The sequence below is a fragment of the Suillus plorans genome, assembly GCF_016647745.1.
Source record: "Suillus plorans strain S12 chromosome Unknown HD556scaffold_3, whole genome shotgun sequence".
In the NCBI taxonomy this organism is placed as follows: domain Eukaryota; kingdom Fungi; phylum Basidiomycota; class Agaricomycetes; order Boletales; family Suillaceae; genus Suillus; species Suillus plorans.
The window spans coordinates 382,714-397,474 of record NW_024537387.1 but is presented as its reverse complement, the minus strand read 5'-3'; the positions used below and the strand labels follow the sequence as shown (position 1 = coordinate 397,474).

At 45.1% G+C, this 14,761-nt stretch overlaps 3 protein-coding genes across 3 annotated transcripts; all 3 read left to right on the top strand.

Moving 5' to 3' along the window:
• Window positions 1-1,711: 1,711 nt before the first annotated feature.
• On the top strand, window positions 1,712-2,595 carry HD556DRAFT_1303393 (uncharacterized protein; the record flags this gene model as incomplete). Its single annotated transcript, XM_041299597.1, has 4 exons — window positions 1,712-1,760; window positions 1,816-2,081; window positions 2,133-2,388; window positions 2,441-2,595. The coding sequence occupies 4 exons, from the start codon at window positions 1,712-1,714 to the stop codon at window positions 2,593-2,595; spliced, it is 726 nt and encodes a 241-aa protein (XP_041166447.1).
• A 4,925-nt stretch (window positions 2,596-7,520) lies between these two features.
• On the top strand, window positions 7,521-11,329 carry HD556DRAFT_1303392 (uncharacterized protein; the record flags this gene model as incomplete). Its single annotated transcript, XM_041299596.1, has 14 exons — window positions 7,521-8,090; window positions 8,524-8,843; window positions 9,017-9,140; window positions 9,311-9,384; window positions 9,440-9,496; window positions 9,545-9,617; window positions 9,667-9,877; window positions 9,975-9,999; window positions 10,054-10,142; window positions 10,209-10,283; window positions 10,640-10,752; window positions 10,806-10,976; window positions 11,029-11,117; window positions 11,143-11,329. The coding sequence occupies 14 exons, from the start codon at window positions 7,521-7,523 to the stop codon at window positions 11,327-11,329; spliced, it is 2,178 nt and encodes a 725-aa protein (XP_041166446.1).
• A 1,272-nt stretch (window positions 11,330-12,601) lies between these two features.
• Window positions 12,602-12,938, top strand: HD556DRAFT_1210313 (uncharacterized protein; the record flags this gene model as incomplete). The annotated part of the gene is made up of 2 exons (XM_041296550.1): window positions 12,602-12,763; window positions 12,837-12,938. Coding segments are annotated over 2 exons (264 nt in total), but the record flags the coding sequence as incomplete, so codon positions are not given.
• Between the last annotated feature and the right edge of the window lie 1,823 nt (window positions 12,939-14,761).

The following is a 14,761-nucleotide window of genomic DNA, read 5'->3' as shown; positions in this document are numbered from 1 at the left end:
GGATGGCCCAACTTGCCGCCCAAGGGCTGCTGAATGCAGCAACAGAGACTGTGGGCGCTGCGGCGCGTTTGATAAACAGATTTTGAAGAAGGGTGCGTCGCTTATTTTTTTATTCGATATCAGCTGAAATTCATCTAGGGGTGATTGTGACGAAGTAGATACATTTTGTTTTCATTTTTTTCATTTTTTCAAGCACATTATACCTACTCCCAACCTACTCCACACACATACTATACCAGTTTGCCTCTAAGGTTGCTACAAGCCTTGGTATACCAGGGGAGTTACATGCTGTATCACTACTGTACCATACTACCATTACTGATCAGCGATCAGCGACATCACTTGCATATCTATAATACAGCAGCTAAACGCACAACATTAAACATAGGCTAGACTGAAAGTTCCTCTAATAAACTAACTTAAAATACCATGAACGACTTGTTCTGTGAAAACTTTGACAGTAGAGATTTTGATAATCTGATTAGTCAGAATCTCGGGACTTGTATGCAACAGCCTTTCGTTCGGATGCGGCATCGTTATCGATATCAATCAGTTTCCAACCATCTAACTATCTAATACTCTGAGTCCGCCTGCTCCTTTGCAATCCTATGTCGTATCGATATATCCTTTATCATTCAATTTGCTCGCGTCAGTAACATGCAATACTTTTCATCGCGATGAAAGCTTGGTGGTACAGCTGTTGGGGACATCGGGTCAGTGTCGTTTATAGAGGCAATAGGCGAGTTCCAGTTTCGCATTTCGTGTTAAATATGATAACTCACGTCTCACTTGTTTCTGATGTGCATGGTGAGACAGAAGATGAAGTCAACTCAGTCTACTGTCCATGCGCTGTGTGGGCTTGGTTTGCTGCCTGACCTAGTAAGTGAGATAGTCTTCTGATGTGCAGAACCTGTTCCAGCCCTTCCTAATTCTCAGGAGAGTGTCAGCTTGGAGATACCGCATGCTTGGAGTGGAAACGACTTTGCTTGCAGTTCTTGGATTTACTCTGCCGAGTATCTTGCGGAATGTATGGGTCACTTAATGTTGCCGTATTCTGCTCACAAGAATTAATTAGGCGCGTTGGCAGTGCTAGGAGGACTAGGATGATAACATCATTGGCTACTGGTGGCTCGATTTGAATAAGGTCAGTTGGCTCGTTAGAATTTTGCTGTGGCCCGGACTTACACTAATTTCCAATAGAATTACTATACCAAGTGGGTCACCAGGCCTTCAGGTTTCCGCTGATGGCCAATTACGAAACCGGTCAGAGTCTCACCAAGCGGTAAACAGCATTGTCATTTTAACATAAAATAAATTTTGTAGGATGGTCGATGCTCAGAGCCAGCCATGGAACCCCCTTCTTCTCCTTCATCGACCATAACGGCGCTCTCGCATGATGAAGACAGTATTTGAAGGATAGCCATACTCACCACAGAAGCTATGATATCTATGTCTTCGCTCTTACACTTTGATACAAAGTCACAAACAATGATTGACTGGTCATGGTACGATATTTTCTTGCGCGTATTTGATATCTTACCATGTGTTGATGAGAACATGTCTACTCAGGCGATCTATGGCGTCTTGCAATGGCATACCAAATTGAATTCATGCAAGGAGAATCATTGCACAATTCACAAGCGCCTTGCAGAGTCCTTCTTGACAGAGAAAGAGAGTTTATGGAAGACAAGAAAGATAGAGCTCAGTTGGAATGTCGCTTTATTCTCAGGCCATTGACCTCCTTCAGCTGAAGGTGGGCTGTAAGTTAATTGCACCATATGTATTTACATGAGGATGCTGATATCTGATTTTTAGCTTGTCCTGCTAGCTCGCACCCTGTGATTCAGCTCTCTGCAAGAGACCGGCGTCCTCTAGACAGGTTCTCTAGGGTTGGTTCTTCGGCACATCTGAAATGCAACGAGTGGCTCAGCAAAGTTTCAACAAGCGGAGACTCTGATGATGATGAAGGCAATATGGGTTTTGACAGGGGTGTTGGGCCTGCTATGGTTTATACTGCTGAAGAATCAACATTCATTGCATCCAAGCTCATGACGGTATATAAGACTCTGGTGCTGTGTAACGTGAGTACTGCTGCCATTCACTGTTGGATTGATTCTTATGATGTCTGGCAGGCGGGTCACCGCCCTTACCAGTTGGTCAATACATGGGTGGAAGAATGTACAGAGGACTTTTACATGGACGATCTTGCAACAGAAAGAGCTTCCTTGCAGATCATGATATTACACGCCAACGATTTATCTAATGCCGAAGATGAAACTAGCTTCCTTCAAGCAGAATTGGGTCTAATGCAATCAAGATTTCGTCGCGCCCAAACCGAAGTGGAGCTCCTCTCAGATGCCATACAATACCTTACTGAGAGTTACACTGGTAAATGTGTTCCTTGCTCACAACAACAACTCATTTTGACATACATTTATAGCATGGTCCAGGGGGGGGCTCAGCCTCGTCGTCGCCTATTTGTTGACCAGTATAAATGCCAATTGGATAATTCTTCCGACACAGGAGAAAGCTACAGGACTGACTTCTGAACAGCTATTCATTCATGCCAAGTTTCAGGGGGATGATGTACAGTGATTGTATGATTGTCGAGCAATGTTGATTAGCCACCATTGTCACACATATATTTATAAATCAGAAGGTTGCGGGTTGCGCAAAGGCTGAGCTCATCGTTGTCAGCACCTGGCAACAGTGAGCCCAATTGGGAATTCTAAGGCACAGGTCTAGATCTGGGGGCTTGTAAGTTAACACATCGCTTGCACTTTAGCCATATGTCTTCATTTGTTGTCCTTAGCCTTCAATGAACCGAGATGGCATCCCAGCCAATTTCACTTGTACTTGTGGCCGTGGGTTTCAGCAGGAAAGCGCCTTCACTAGACATCAAAAATCCTGTGTCAAGGGTAAAAAAAGGCTGTTCTCAGCTTTAAGCAAAGCTAAGGATCTTCTGGGGTCGGTCAAAAGGGCAAGGACTCACCTTACAGATCATAGAAGGTCCTTGGGCCCACAGTCTACTCCTTCAGATGCAAGTTCACCATTGACCGTCTTCCCTCATCTCACCGCCAGCAACAATTCTCCATCAAATAATGCTACCATACCGCTTAACTGCGTCTTGGACCATCAGGGACGGGAGGATAGTGGCAGTGAGGATGCGCCTTTAGCCCAGCGTAGGACGAGGCGCAGCAGCATTCAGTTGCCAAAGTGCTACCGACAATTTGAGGATGTTCTACCTCAACCCCTTCCCAGCATCCCTATAAATGACTTGAACGTCCAGCAAGCTCCAGACTCACCTCCCCCTCTAACACATCCTCCAGAATTGCAACCTCCTTTTCGCACTCCTCGAAACATCTTTGGACTCGTACACCAGTTTTTTTCCTCACACCCACCGTCTCATGATCCAGAAGAGGCGATCACACTGGAGGACATCAGTGCCATCCCCAGGCCAGAAAGAGCTCTGTCAGCTGCAATTACCACTGATGAAGTTTCACCTTACTATCCTTACTCCAATCGCTCGTCTTTAGAACTTGGTAATTGGTATTGGAATGGGGGAGTACAGAAGTCTCAGCAGAGTTTCAGTGAACTGGTTGACATAGTCACGGATTCTGACTTTGACCGTGCTGGTGTTCTGGCGATGCCTTGGGACAAGATTAATTCCACCTTGGGTCAAAACGATTATGAGGAGGGTGGAAATGAATGGGAGGATGAGGACGCAGGCTGGCGCAAGACTGATGTGTCTATTCAGATCCCATTCGCTCGTACCAATGAGCATGCAGGTGTTAGACCATACACAGCTGCAGAATTGTACCATCGTTCCCTGGTTGGCATCATACGTGAGAAGCTGGCAAATATAGGGGATGATGAGCTTTTCCATTATGAGCCCTATGAGCTCCTATGGCACCCTGGTCACCTTCAAAGCGAGGTCAAAATATATGGCGAGCTTTATACTTCACCGGCTTTTATGGCCACGCACCAGGAACTGCAAGATTCTCCTAGGGAGCCTGGTTGCGATCTTCCTAGAGTGGTGGTTTCCCTAACGTTCTGGTCTGGTAAGTAGCAAATCCCTGGAGTGGCAGTCAAACTAATATTCTAGTCAGACGCTACTCACCTGACTAGTTTTGGCAATGCAAAGCTATGGCCTGTTTACCTGTTCTTTGGGAATGAATCAAAGTATTGTCATTGCAAGCCTTCTTGCCATCTTGGCAATCATGTTGCGTACTTTCAGAAGGTAACCACCAAACTTCTATTATCAATGTTATGCAGCCACTCACAATACAGCCCCTAGCTTCCTGATTCATTTAAAGACTTTACTTGCCATCACACAGGGGGAAAGGGCGTCAGCCAAGAGTGTACTACACACTGTCAGAGAGAGCTGTTCCAGGCGCAGTGGGAGGTTCTCCTAGATGAAGAGTTTTTGGAAGCTTATGAGCATGGTATCATCATTGTGTGTTGTGATGGAGTTGTGTGTAGGTTTTACCCAAGGATATTCACTTACTCAGCAGACTACCCAGAGAAGTGAGCCGTTTTTTTATGACAAAGTCAGAGCTAATGATACCAGAGCTCTTATCGCAACTATCCGTCAACTAGGCGGATGTCCTTGTCCAAGGTGTTTGATTCCAAAAGTCGACTGCACAATCTCGGTATGGCTAGAGATAGACAGCAGCGCACTACACTCCAGCCTCTCATGGTGATCAAAAGCAATTGGTCGATACTGCTAGAAAACTGATATATGAAAAGAATTACGGAGTAGACAGCACTGGGGTAGAGAATCTACTGAAGCCTTGTTCTTGGGTGCCAACCTATGTACGCAACTTCATTGATTCTTTCAGCCAAGCTAACATGTCACAAGAACACCTTTTCTAAATATCTCAGCATTCTAGGCTTGAATATATTTGAAGCGCTAGTAGTGAATCTTCTTCATGAAGTGGAACTTGGAGTTTGGCGCTCACTCCTAATACATTTACTGAGGATTATACGTTCTATTGACAAAGATCTAGTACATGAACTAGATAGGAGGTCTGGTAGCCTTTTCCTTCGCAATGAAAGGAATGCTCATACACTGTGTCTTCTCATAGATACCGACTGGTTCCGTCATTTGGGAAATCTACTATAAGAAGATTCACTGCAAATACCTCAGAGCTCTCCAATATGGCGGCACGTAATTTTGAAGATCTTCTCCAGGTACTGTGCAACGTACAGGCTAGATTAGCTCAGCTGACTTTTTGAAGTGTGCTATGCTGGTATTCAATGGTCTTTTTCCAGCTCCTCAAAACCAAATAGTGCAGGACCTTCTTTTCACGCTGGCTCATTGGCATGGCCTTTCAAAACTCCGCATGCATTCAGACTTGACGTTGGATATCCTAGACACGATGACTACTGATATTGGCAATCAGCTCCGCAACTTCAAGGTTAACGTGTGCTCAGCCTTTGATGCCAAAGAGCTTGACAGGGAAGTGAACACACGTTCACGCCATCAAGCAAAAGAAGCAATTCATCAAACCCAGGCTGGCAAGAAGAACAAATCTGCAACCAATGGCCTCCCTAACGATGGTAATGGCCAGACTATGACGGTAGAGGAACCAGCAAATAGCAACAAACTTCACAGGACAGTTTCCTTCAACCTGCGGACTTACAAGATCCACGCTCTTGGAGACTACGTGTCTTGTATTCGATGATTTGGAACAACCAATTCTTACAGTACAGAACCAGTAAGCATTGACAATTGCAGCTGTACTGATCATCTGAAATATTTGGACAGGGTGAATTGGAGCACCGCACCAGCAAGAGGCGATATCTTAGAACAGATAGGAAATTATTTATACATCAGCTCACTCAAATTGAGCGTCGCCAAACCTGTATTAGGTGTATCAAGAGTCGTCTTCAAAAATCAAGACCTAGTGAAGCACCGGATAGTATGGCTTATGAACCCCGTGTACACCACCACATCGGTGTGAGTGAGAAAATCAATAATGACATTGGCTCTTACCTGCAGTTGCATGAAGGTGATCCAGCCATGCAGGTTCGTTTTTTCTACCGATGATTCATTGATAGCTGAACATGCTCTCATTATAGAATTACTATTCACACCTAAAAGAGCATCTTCTTTTGCGCATCCTGGTATCTCAACCTGGTGACTCATATCAAGGAGGAACAGATCAAGTCCTCTTCAAACGCAATCGTATCTATCACCATAACATCGCTCGTTTCAACTACACAACTTACGACACACGACGAGATCAAGATGTCATAAATCCCAAGACCTCACACCGTGACATCATGGTTCTTAACAGCACTAGTGATGATGGCCGCTATCGCTATGCCAGGGTGCTAGGAGTGCACCATGTCAACATTGTGTATACTGGCGGCCCCTATCATACTGCCCTTAGAATGGAATTTCTTTTTGTACGATGGTATGCACCAATTGGGCATGCTGACCTTCGCGGGACTGCCTTGGATTGCCTTTGTTTTCCTGCATTAGATAGCGAAGATGCCTTTGGGTTTCTAAGTCCAGCTGATGTTATGAGAGCTGCTCACATCGTCCCCTGTTTCTCTAAGGGAATGCGACACAATGATGGAAAGGGCTTGTCGGGCATGGCCAGCGATAAAAGCGATTGGCATCAATATTTTGTCAATAGGTGCGTATGATCAACCTTCTTAACCTTTGCTTTACTGATTTATAATGTAGATTTGTCGATCGGGACATGCTGATGCGATTTCATTATGGTCTAGGGGTTGGGCATGTCTATTCTCATGAAGAGGTGCTTGGTCTTCCTCCCAAACCCACCAGTCTAGATGAGGCCCTCTGCAATGAACAGGTTGGTGGAAATGAATACGAGCTGGAGGATGGATCAGAGGATGATCACACAGGCGTCGAAGAAGGAGAGTTATTTGATCAGGAGAAAAATGAGAGTTCTGAGTCGGTTGTGGAGGAGTTAGATAATATGTTTGTTCAACATGAGTATGATTATGAACCCTGACAGCGGTTAGGGGAATTCATTAATGGTATTTTAAGCTTGAAAGCTATGACATGTCAGATAGTGGGACCACTGGCAGATGCTTGCTCATAGTATTCACCCCACACAAGGCCATTGAATTACATATACTTGTACTGTAGAGTTACGACCATAGCCGCTTCGCACCCTTTTGGGTGTGACTATGTCACCCTTATCTTTGTAGCCCCTTGTGATGTGTGACGCACCCAAATTAGCTTCGTCCCAACCGTGACTGATATGGGTTTGCAACTACCTTCCCTCTTGGTGCTGACATAGACCGAAAGATCCTCAGGTCATTGCCTTGGGCTGTCTGATGTGGGCATTTTCCCGATGGATATGAAAGGCAGGCAGCTGCATCACATGTGAGTTTGACCTTTCCTCAGCATGTCCATCATTTTTGACCCATCAGAATGGATCTCGTGCGTTATTGCTCAGTATTTTATATTGACTCATGCCTGCAAGTAGCCAGCCTCAGCGTTCCTCAACCTTGCATATTCAATGCGACATTGACAAGTCATGACATCTCTTGAAATTCCCATGAACGATGAATCGACATCCCATACACATTCCCAACAGATTCTTTCATCCACAGAGTCAACAACTCACAACCCGCAGTTGTCTTCTTCCTCCAGCCTCGTTGCTCCAGCGCAGCTACACATCTCTCAAGCAACCTCGTGGACTCGCATGGACTTGGCCAATGAGGAAACTTCAGGGGCAGAGCAGGTCGAACTGGAAAATTTGGATAGTTTTGAAGTGAAGCATAGGGAAATTTCAACCGAACAGCTGCCACTCAGCCCACCACTCACTCGCGTACCTACCACTGACAGCACGAGCGCACGCATCCTAACACCGCCACTGGAAAACGAGGAACAAGACCTGGAGGAGGTAGACATTGTCAACCATGAATCAGCCAGGGTTGATGGCTTGTCTTTACACGACCGTGATAGCCTCGGTATCGGTTCAGAGACAGATAAGAAACCTCAGAGGCGAATGAATCGCAAACCAACGCATCTAAACCTTGAATTTAGGGAGCCTTCACCTCAGCCTTGGGATATCATCGATCCGGCCGCTCATTTCCTCAGACAGGTCCCCCAAAAGTCATCCAGAATGAGATCAAGCGCCTTCAATCTATGCCACCATGGATCCACATTTCCATCCCTTCCCGAGCTCTCTCTGTGGATGCATTGCTCAACCTTCCCATCAGTTTTGCACTCAATGATATTGACAAAGGATTGGCCCCCACATTTTTTCCCAAAGAACACGCTTTACCTAATTCGGAGCTTCCCAAGGACTTTTTATTGTGTCCTATCCCATCCCTCACACTCTTGTCAGAGCTCCAGCAACTGTTCGGACAAGCATGGTTCGATGGGTGCCGTTCTACTCTTGCCATGCAGGTCCATCATTTAACCTCTCGTTTGATAGCCTTACGAGCCATGAGGCCTTGCAATGACTTTGGGACACGCAGAAGAACGAGCCAGACCTCTGGACAAAGATTTCGACTCACCAATACAATCTTTAGGAGCAGCATGGTGTCGCAGATGCACATGAAGAGCCAGCATCCACAGACAATGCCGATGCCGATGCCTTGGATGGAAGTGATGTAGCAATCAAGGCCATCTTACAGCATATTGCAGATGGCGGCAGCCAGGACCCGCCGGCAGGCTACAGTGTCAATGATAACGGCTCACTTATCACACATAACGAGGCGGAGGTGTACGAGTCAGAAGTTGCAGGACATGCTCAGGTTGCTGAAGCTTTGAACATAGGCGAGGGAGGAGAGGAAATCAAAGAGATCCCTGGTTTCGGGAGAGGACAGCGCAGGCGCACCACGAACACCTTGTATAATGATTTTTGGTCGCACTAATCAGTTGTCTACAGCGAATGTTTGTCTTTTTTATGTTATTTCACAAAAATAGCTTCGTGACCCCAAATTTAGTGCGACCGTCACTTCAAATAGCTTCAATTCATTGGAGGGTGGGACACGTGACGAAGCTATGGTTGTAACTCTACAGTACTAGTAGTACTATCTTAGCGCCGGCGGTGTTGGCCTGCCAGCCACCACAACGACAAATAAACAAACCCATCCACCACACATTGGAGTCAAACACTACAATTGATGAAGCTTTGCGCATTTTGGTAAGATTACTTCGTGCGCTGCCATGATCTCGTATCTCTACTTACCCTTTACTGTTGATTTCCCAATTATCCAATCCCTAATCAACATAAATCATAGCAGTATCAATGTCGGTATGTCCAATGATAGCTTCTCATCCTGTGCTTCAGACTGTGATTGATGTCTATAACAGAAGAGAGTTCCGCTGGACCGCAGTACTCCTGCCTGGCCGATGCAGTTGGGGCGGTATGCCCAAAAAGTGAGACGGTGAGTATCCGTTACTTTGACATTGCATATCCAAGCTGACTTTTATCATATGCAGGGTGCCACTTCTAGGCCCAGACTTTACAGTACAGGGACTGCAATTCAACCTTTTTAAGTCGGTTTTTGCCTTATAACAGTAGCACTTTGACTCTAATGTTGGCAGGAATGAGGTTTATGGGGAATGGGAGGAGTTTGTTCATCTGTCCAGAGTCGCCTATTATTACAATAGGACAAGGGTAAGTACTGACTGCATGTACACATTACACTTACGTTTTGGAAATTTAGAACACATATACTGGATTGAACATAAGAGATTGCTCTCAGGATCGCATTGATAAGTTCGAAGCTTGGATCGAAGTAACACGAGGCCGAGTACAGGGAGATCTCATTTTGGTCGCTGAGCCAATGAGGACTCAGAATGTGGATGGGGATGTCTACCTTTATTATCTGGTGGCGCTGGAGGCACGCATCATCGGCTGGCTGGAACCCTTAGATGGTACCCTTCTTTTCAGAGAATGTGACTCTGCCCATCGATGGAATCATAAATGTATGTGACCTTTTCATGTCTTTACCTGACCTTTAATATCGTGCAGGACTCGAACTTGAGGCCCAATTTTGGTAAGCAATTGTAAATGGTGGCATAGTATGATTCATTCACAAACTGCATAACAGGAAGCATGTAGAGTTTTTTCCCCGAGACTTCAAGTTGGATCGCATCCTTCTACGACAATTGCGCACTGAACTTGATTGGTTTCACGCAGGTGAGTTCTATAGCATGCAGCACTGAATAGCCTGACCTGAATGAACAATAGACACATTAACATTAGAAAGTTCCACCTCAGCGACTATATTTTCCAACAGGGAGACAATGGAGAAAATCATTAGCCGATTAGCCAGTCTCGGTATGTTCCCATGTGTTGCTCTATCGCACCTTGATGACCGGATATCAGATGATCTTGCAGGACCTGAAGGAATCATAACAGAACCAAGTGTTGCGTTGCTTGGTTCATAAGCTTTTAAAAAATCTACAACTATATCCTTATTTCATTGATGACAGGTAGACTATATCACTTGCTTCGTCGGTGGTCTCTGTATCTTACCAGACATTGTCACTGAGTAATAACAGGCCATCATCAATACCTGAACTATTTTGGCCAACCTGAAGCTTGCCTATTACGAACCCATTCAATGGGCTCAGAGACTAAAATGCGGGGACCTTTTCCTTTCATGCTCACAGTTGCTATGTTAAGCCTTCCAGTTTTGGTTCGCGAACATCTCAAGCAGATCTATGTTGACAGCCTGGTCAATTACCTTGATCTCAAAAACTTCATTGATGACTTTAACACCCAGAACAACGCACAAATCACCTTAGTAAGTAGCCTTTCAGAGTATAGAGGATTCTGTCATTTAATACTCTGTGGCAGGCAGGGGTCATCATGGCAATTGACACCGGGTTCCTTGCTGTGCAAGGTGTCGGTACTGGACTGATTGCAGAGTCTATTTTGAAGGGATCTATCATTTTCTGTGTGGGCTGCCTGTTTGCAGGCATGTTTGCACAACGCTTCAGCGAGAAATTGAAATCTTTGCAATTTGCGGTTTGTTTATTTCATTTTTTCAGTTGCTAAAGTCTAACATACAGTTCGCTAGGCCTATTACCTGGATCAGGGGATGACAGTGGTTATTGGGGTGCTCAGCGCACCCCGTTTTTTTTGTATGATGAGGCAAGTCAACTTTTGGTCTGCCGCTTGTGTTTACTTACAGGGAGAAAAGCATCACATGGTCCAGCTTTGGGTTCCTTGCAAGTGCCTTCATAGATGCCCAGCACTCCAAACCTGCTCTCATTACATGTGCCTGCTGCCTAGCTGTTGTGATAACCATTTTAAGCCCCTTGGCTTGGTATGGTTTACGTGCAGGGGTGACACCGTATGTTCATCTTGAAGATGACTGATCTAAATAAGTAGGCTAAAGGTGGCTGGGTGATGGGCGGTCTATTCATTATTATTTTTTCTTTCATCTGTTCTTCATTGACTAGTTTTTTTTTTGATTCTTGTTTATTGTCCGGTGGGGCGGAGCCCTATAGTAGACAATACATGTGCTATTTAACTATTTATATATGTGCTCTGAGGTGTGCGAGGGTCTTTTCTATTGGTCCAGGCAGTTGCGAGGACAATTACACCAACTGAAGGTGTGTGGGATGGTGGTAGAGACGGTGCAGTTTTCATCAGGCTACATTCTCTTTGTCTCTGGATTGGGGGGGTTTACGTCTCCGAAAACTTGTTCCAGCCTTCTTGTTCGTGCGATATAGCGAAGCAGTGGTTTGGTGTAGTCTCGGTTACTGAAGAGTTTTTGTAGCTGAATGGGGCGACACCCGAATTCTTCCCTTTAAGAGGGCTGCGCGTTGTCTCGCGTATTTGGGGCAGACTAACAGGATCATTGACTAGTATATTTCAATTATTACAAGTGTCGCCTGCGGACGATTCTGAGCCAAAGATGAAAGGGGCTTGAGTAGAGCGCGCACATGGCGTCGACACCAATTGGAAATATAAAATATGTAGATGTGGGCACAACACCAAAGATGATAACAGGCCCATACCAAAGGTCCTCAATGTTGCAGCCAAATGATACAGAGCAGCCATTGAGTAAACATCAGTTGTTATGTGATATAGTTATCCAATATCATCATCACAAATTGAGAGGTGGATAACCAAAGGTGTAGGACGATAAACTTATATTTAAATATTGCCCAAAGGGTAGACAGAAGCAGGCCCATACCAAAGGTCCTCAATGTTACAGCCAAGTGATAGAGAGTAGACATCAAATAACTATGTGGTATCTCATTGTCAAGCATTAACAAGGTTAGTCCAAAGGTACTTTGTTTGTGCAGACTTATCAAATGTAACTAGATTTACCTAAGTCTCAGTGTTTTCCTGATGGATTGGACTTACCATCTACACTAGATGTGGCTCCTCACTGTGTCCCACGGCGCATCATGGCAGGAGTCGTGACTGGTCATGGACGTGGATCTCGAGGTCACCCAGTGAAGCGTGGTAGCCATGGACTGATAGCTAATTCCTCTGCTCCTCCCAGTGCCAGCCTACCTGCCAGCACTGGATCAGCTCCAGCACTCAAGATGCCTACTATACACTGGGAGAAGAAGAACAGTCCACGTACCGCTCGCCTTATCGAGTGGTGCAAAATCAACCAAGATGCTTGACTAAAAATATTCTCCGATTCTGCCAAGGATGCAAAGGAGGAAGGGTGCATGCGTCAGCAGATGACCACTCAGAAGAACACTTATATGCAGCAGCTCGCAGCATCTGTTTTTGCAGGCGATGAGGATCTGAAGGTCAGGGAATACTTTCAAGCACACCCTCTTGCTTTTGTGAAGCCCATTCAAGGCTGATTTACATCGTGAGTTGCTGCCAGCATTCCCATGTTCTTCAGCGCCAACCTAGCTACTAACAAGGTGTTTTAGGCTACGCAAAAAATATAACGAGATCAATCTACAACTTGGTCAGACGGGTGCTGGACTTTCATTTGAGGAGCTCAATGAGAATGAGAAAACAAGGACGCTTCATCAGCAAACTACAATGGCCTTGTACAGCGCCTACAGAGTGCTACAGCGCCACAGCTTGTCCCTTCTGTACAGCTCTGTACAGAACCTCCCAGCGACGTAGTAAATAAACCAAAACAAAGTCACATTTTTGGCATTTTAAAATGTGATATAAATGAAAAATCAACATGTTGCACACTGGGTTTTAAGTTTCACGCTTTGGCAGAACTCGAAGCTGTTGATTTAGATATTACCCGAAACCCGAACACCCGAATGTCAAATTTTCAGTGCCGAACCCCAAGTGCCGGTGCTGGGTGCCAAGTCCCAAAGCCCGGAACTCAGGATTTGACATTTGAGACGAATGAAATTTTTCAGACATGTTTGAATTAACCTACGTATATCTATAAACATTTCACTCACACCCGAACCCCGAAAGATATTTTTGTTGTCTTACATACCAAGTTCCGAGTTCCAGGACCCCCGAACCCCGAAACCCGGCAGTCCACAATTTCGGGGTTTGGGGGTTGGTAAAATGTGTATGGATATATGAAAGGTTGATTTAAAAACCCCCAAACCCCAAACCGAGATTTACCAACCTCCGAACCCCGAAATTGTGGACTGCCGGGTCTCGGGTTTTGGGGCTCAGGGGTCCCGGAGCTCGGAAGTTGAAAAATTTGGGGAGATCAATAAAATTTGATTTACAATCGAGTTGATTGACAAACACATTGACTTACCCATGTTTGAAATATATTTTTGTTCTCACATACCGAGTTCCGAGTTCCAGGACCCCCGAACCCTGAAACCTGAAACCCGGCAGTCCACAATTTCGGTGTTCAGGGGTTGGTAAAATGTGTATGAATATATGAAAGGTTGATTTAAACATTTTTGAAAGATGTCTCATATCAAATGTCAAGTCCCAAGTTTCAATTTCCGGATTTCGGGAGTGCTGAGTCCCAAAGCCCGGAGTCCCAAAACCCGGAGTCCCAAAACCCGAAATTCGAAACTCAGGACTTAACATTTGATATGAGACATCTTTCAAAAATGTTTAAATCAACCTTTTATATATCTATACACATTTTACCAACCCCCGAACCCCGAAACTGTGGACTGCCGGGTTTCAGGTTTCGGGGTCCCGGAACTCGGAACTTGGTATGTGAGAACAAAAATATATTTCAAACATGGGTAAGTCAATGTGTTTGTCAATCAACTCGATTGTAAATCAAATTTTATTGATCTCCCCAAATTTCCCAACTTCCGAGTTCCGGGACCCCCGAACCCCAAAACCCGAGACCCAGCAGTCCACAATTTCGGGGTTTGGGGGTTGGTAAATCTCGTTTTGGGGTTTGGCACTGAAAATTTGACATTTATATTTTTGTGAGTGTTGTGCTTCTGGTGTCCGTGCTTAGAAATAGGATATGTTGCACACCAGGGTTCAGGTGTGGGGTTTTTCCACTTCAGTCCTCGATTATTGGTCAATGCCACACATGGTCTATTCATGTTTTAGTGCTTAGGGGTTTAGATTCGGTGGTTGATGGTAGGTATATGCACTCATAGTGTACATGTATCCTACGTGTTTGATTGCTGGTGGCTACATCAGCTGTATGTCTTGATGAAACGTATCTAGGCTCACCCATATATATACCCATCTATGTACAATTCCCCCACATCAGCCCACCCATTTATGTATTATCCCCCACGTTGGCCCACCCGTCTATGTAATACATCCTATGTTGGCCCACCCGTCTATATAATTATACCCCACCTCAGCCCACCTGTCTATGTAATAAATATTTTATCACACCCTCGGCCCACCTGCCTATTTGATAT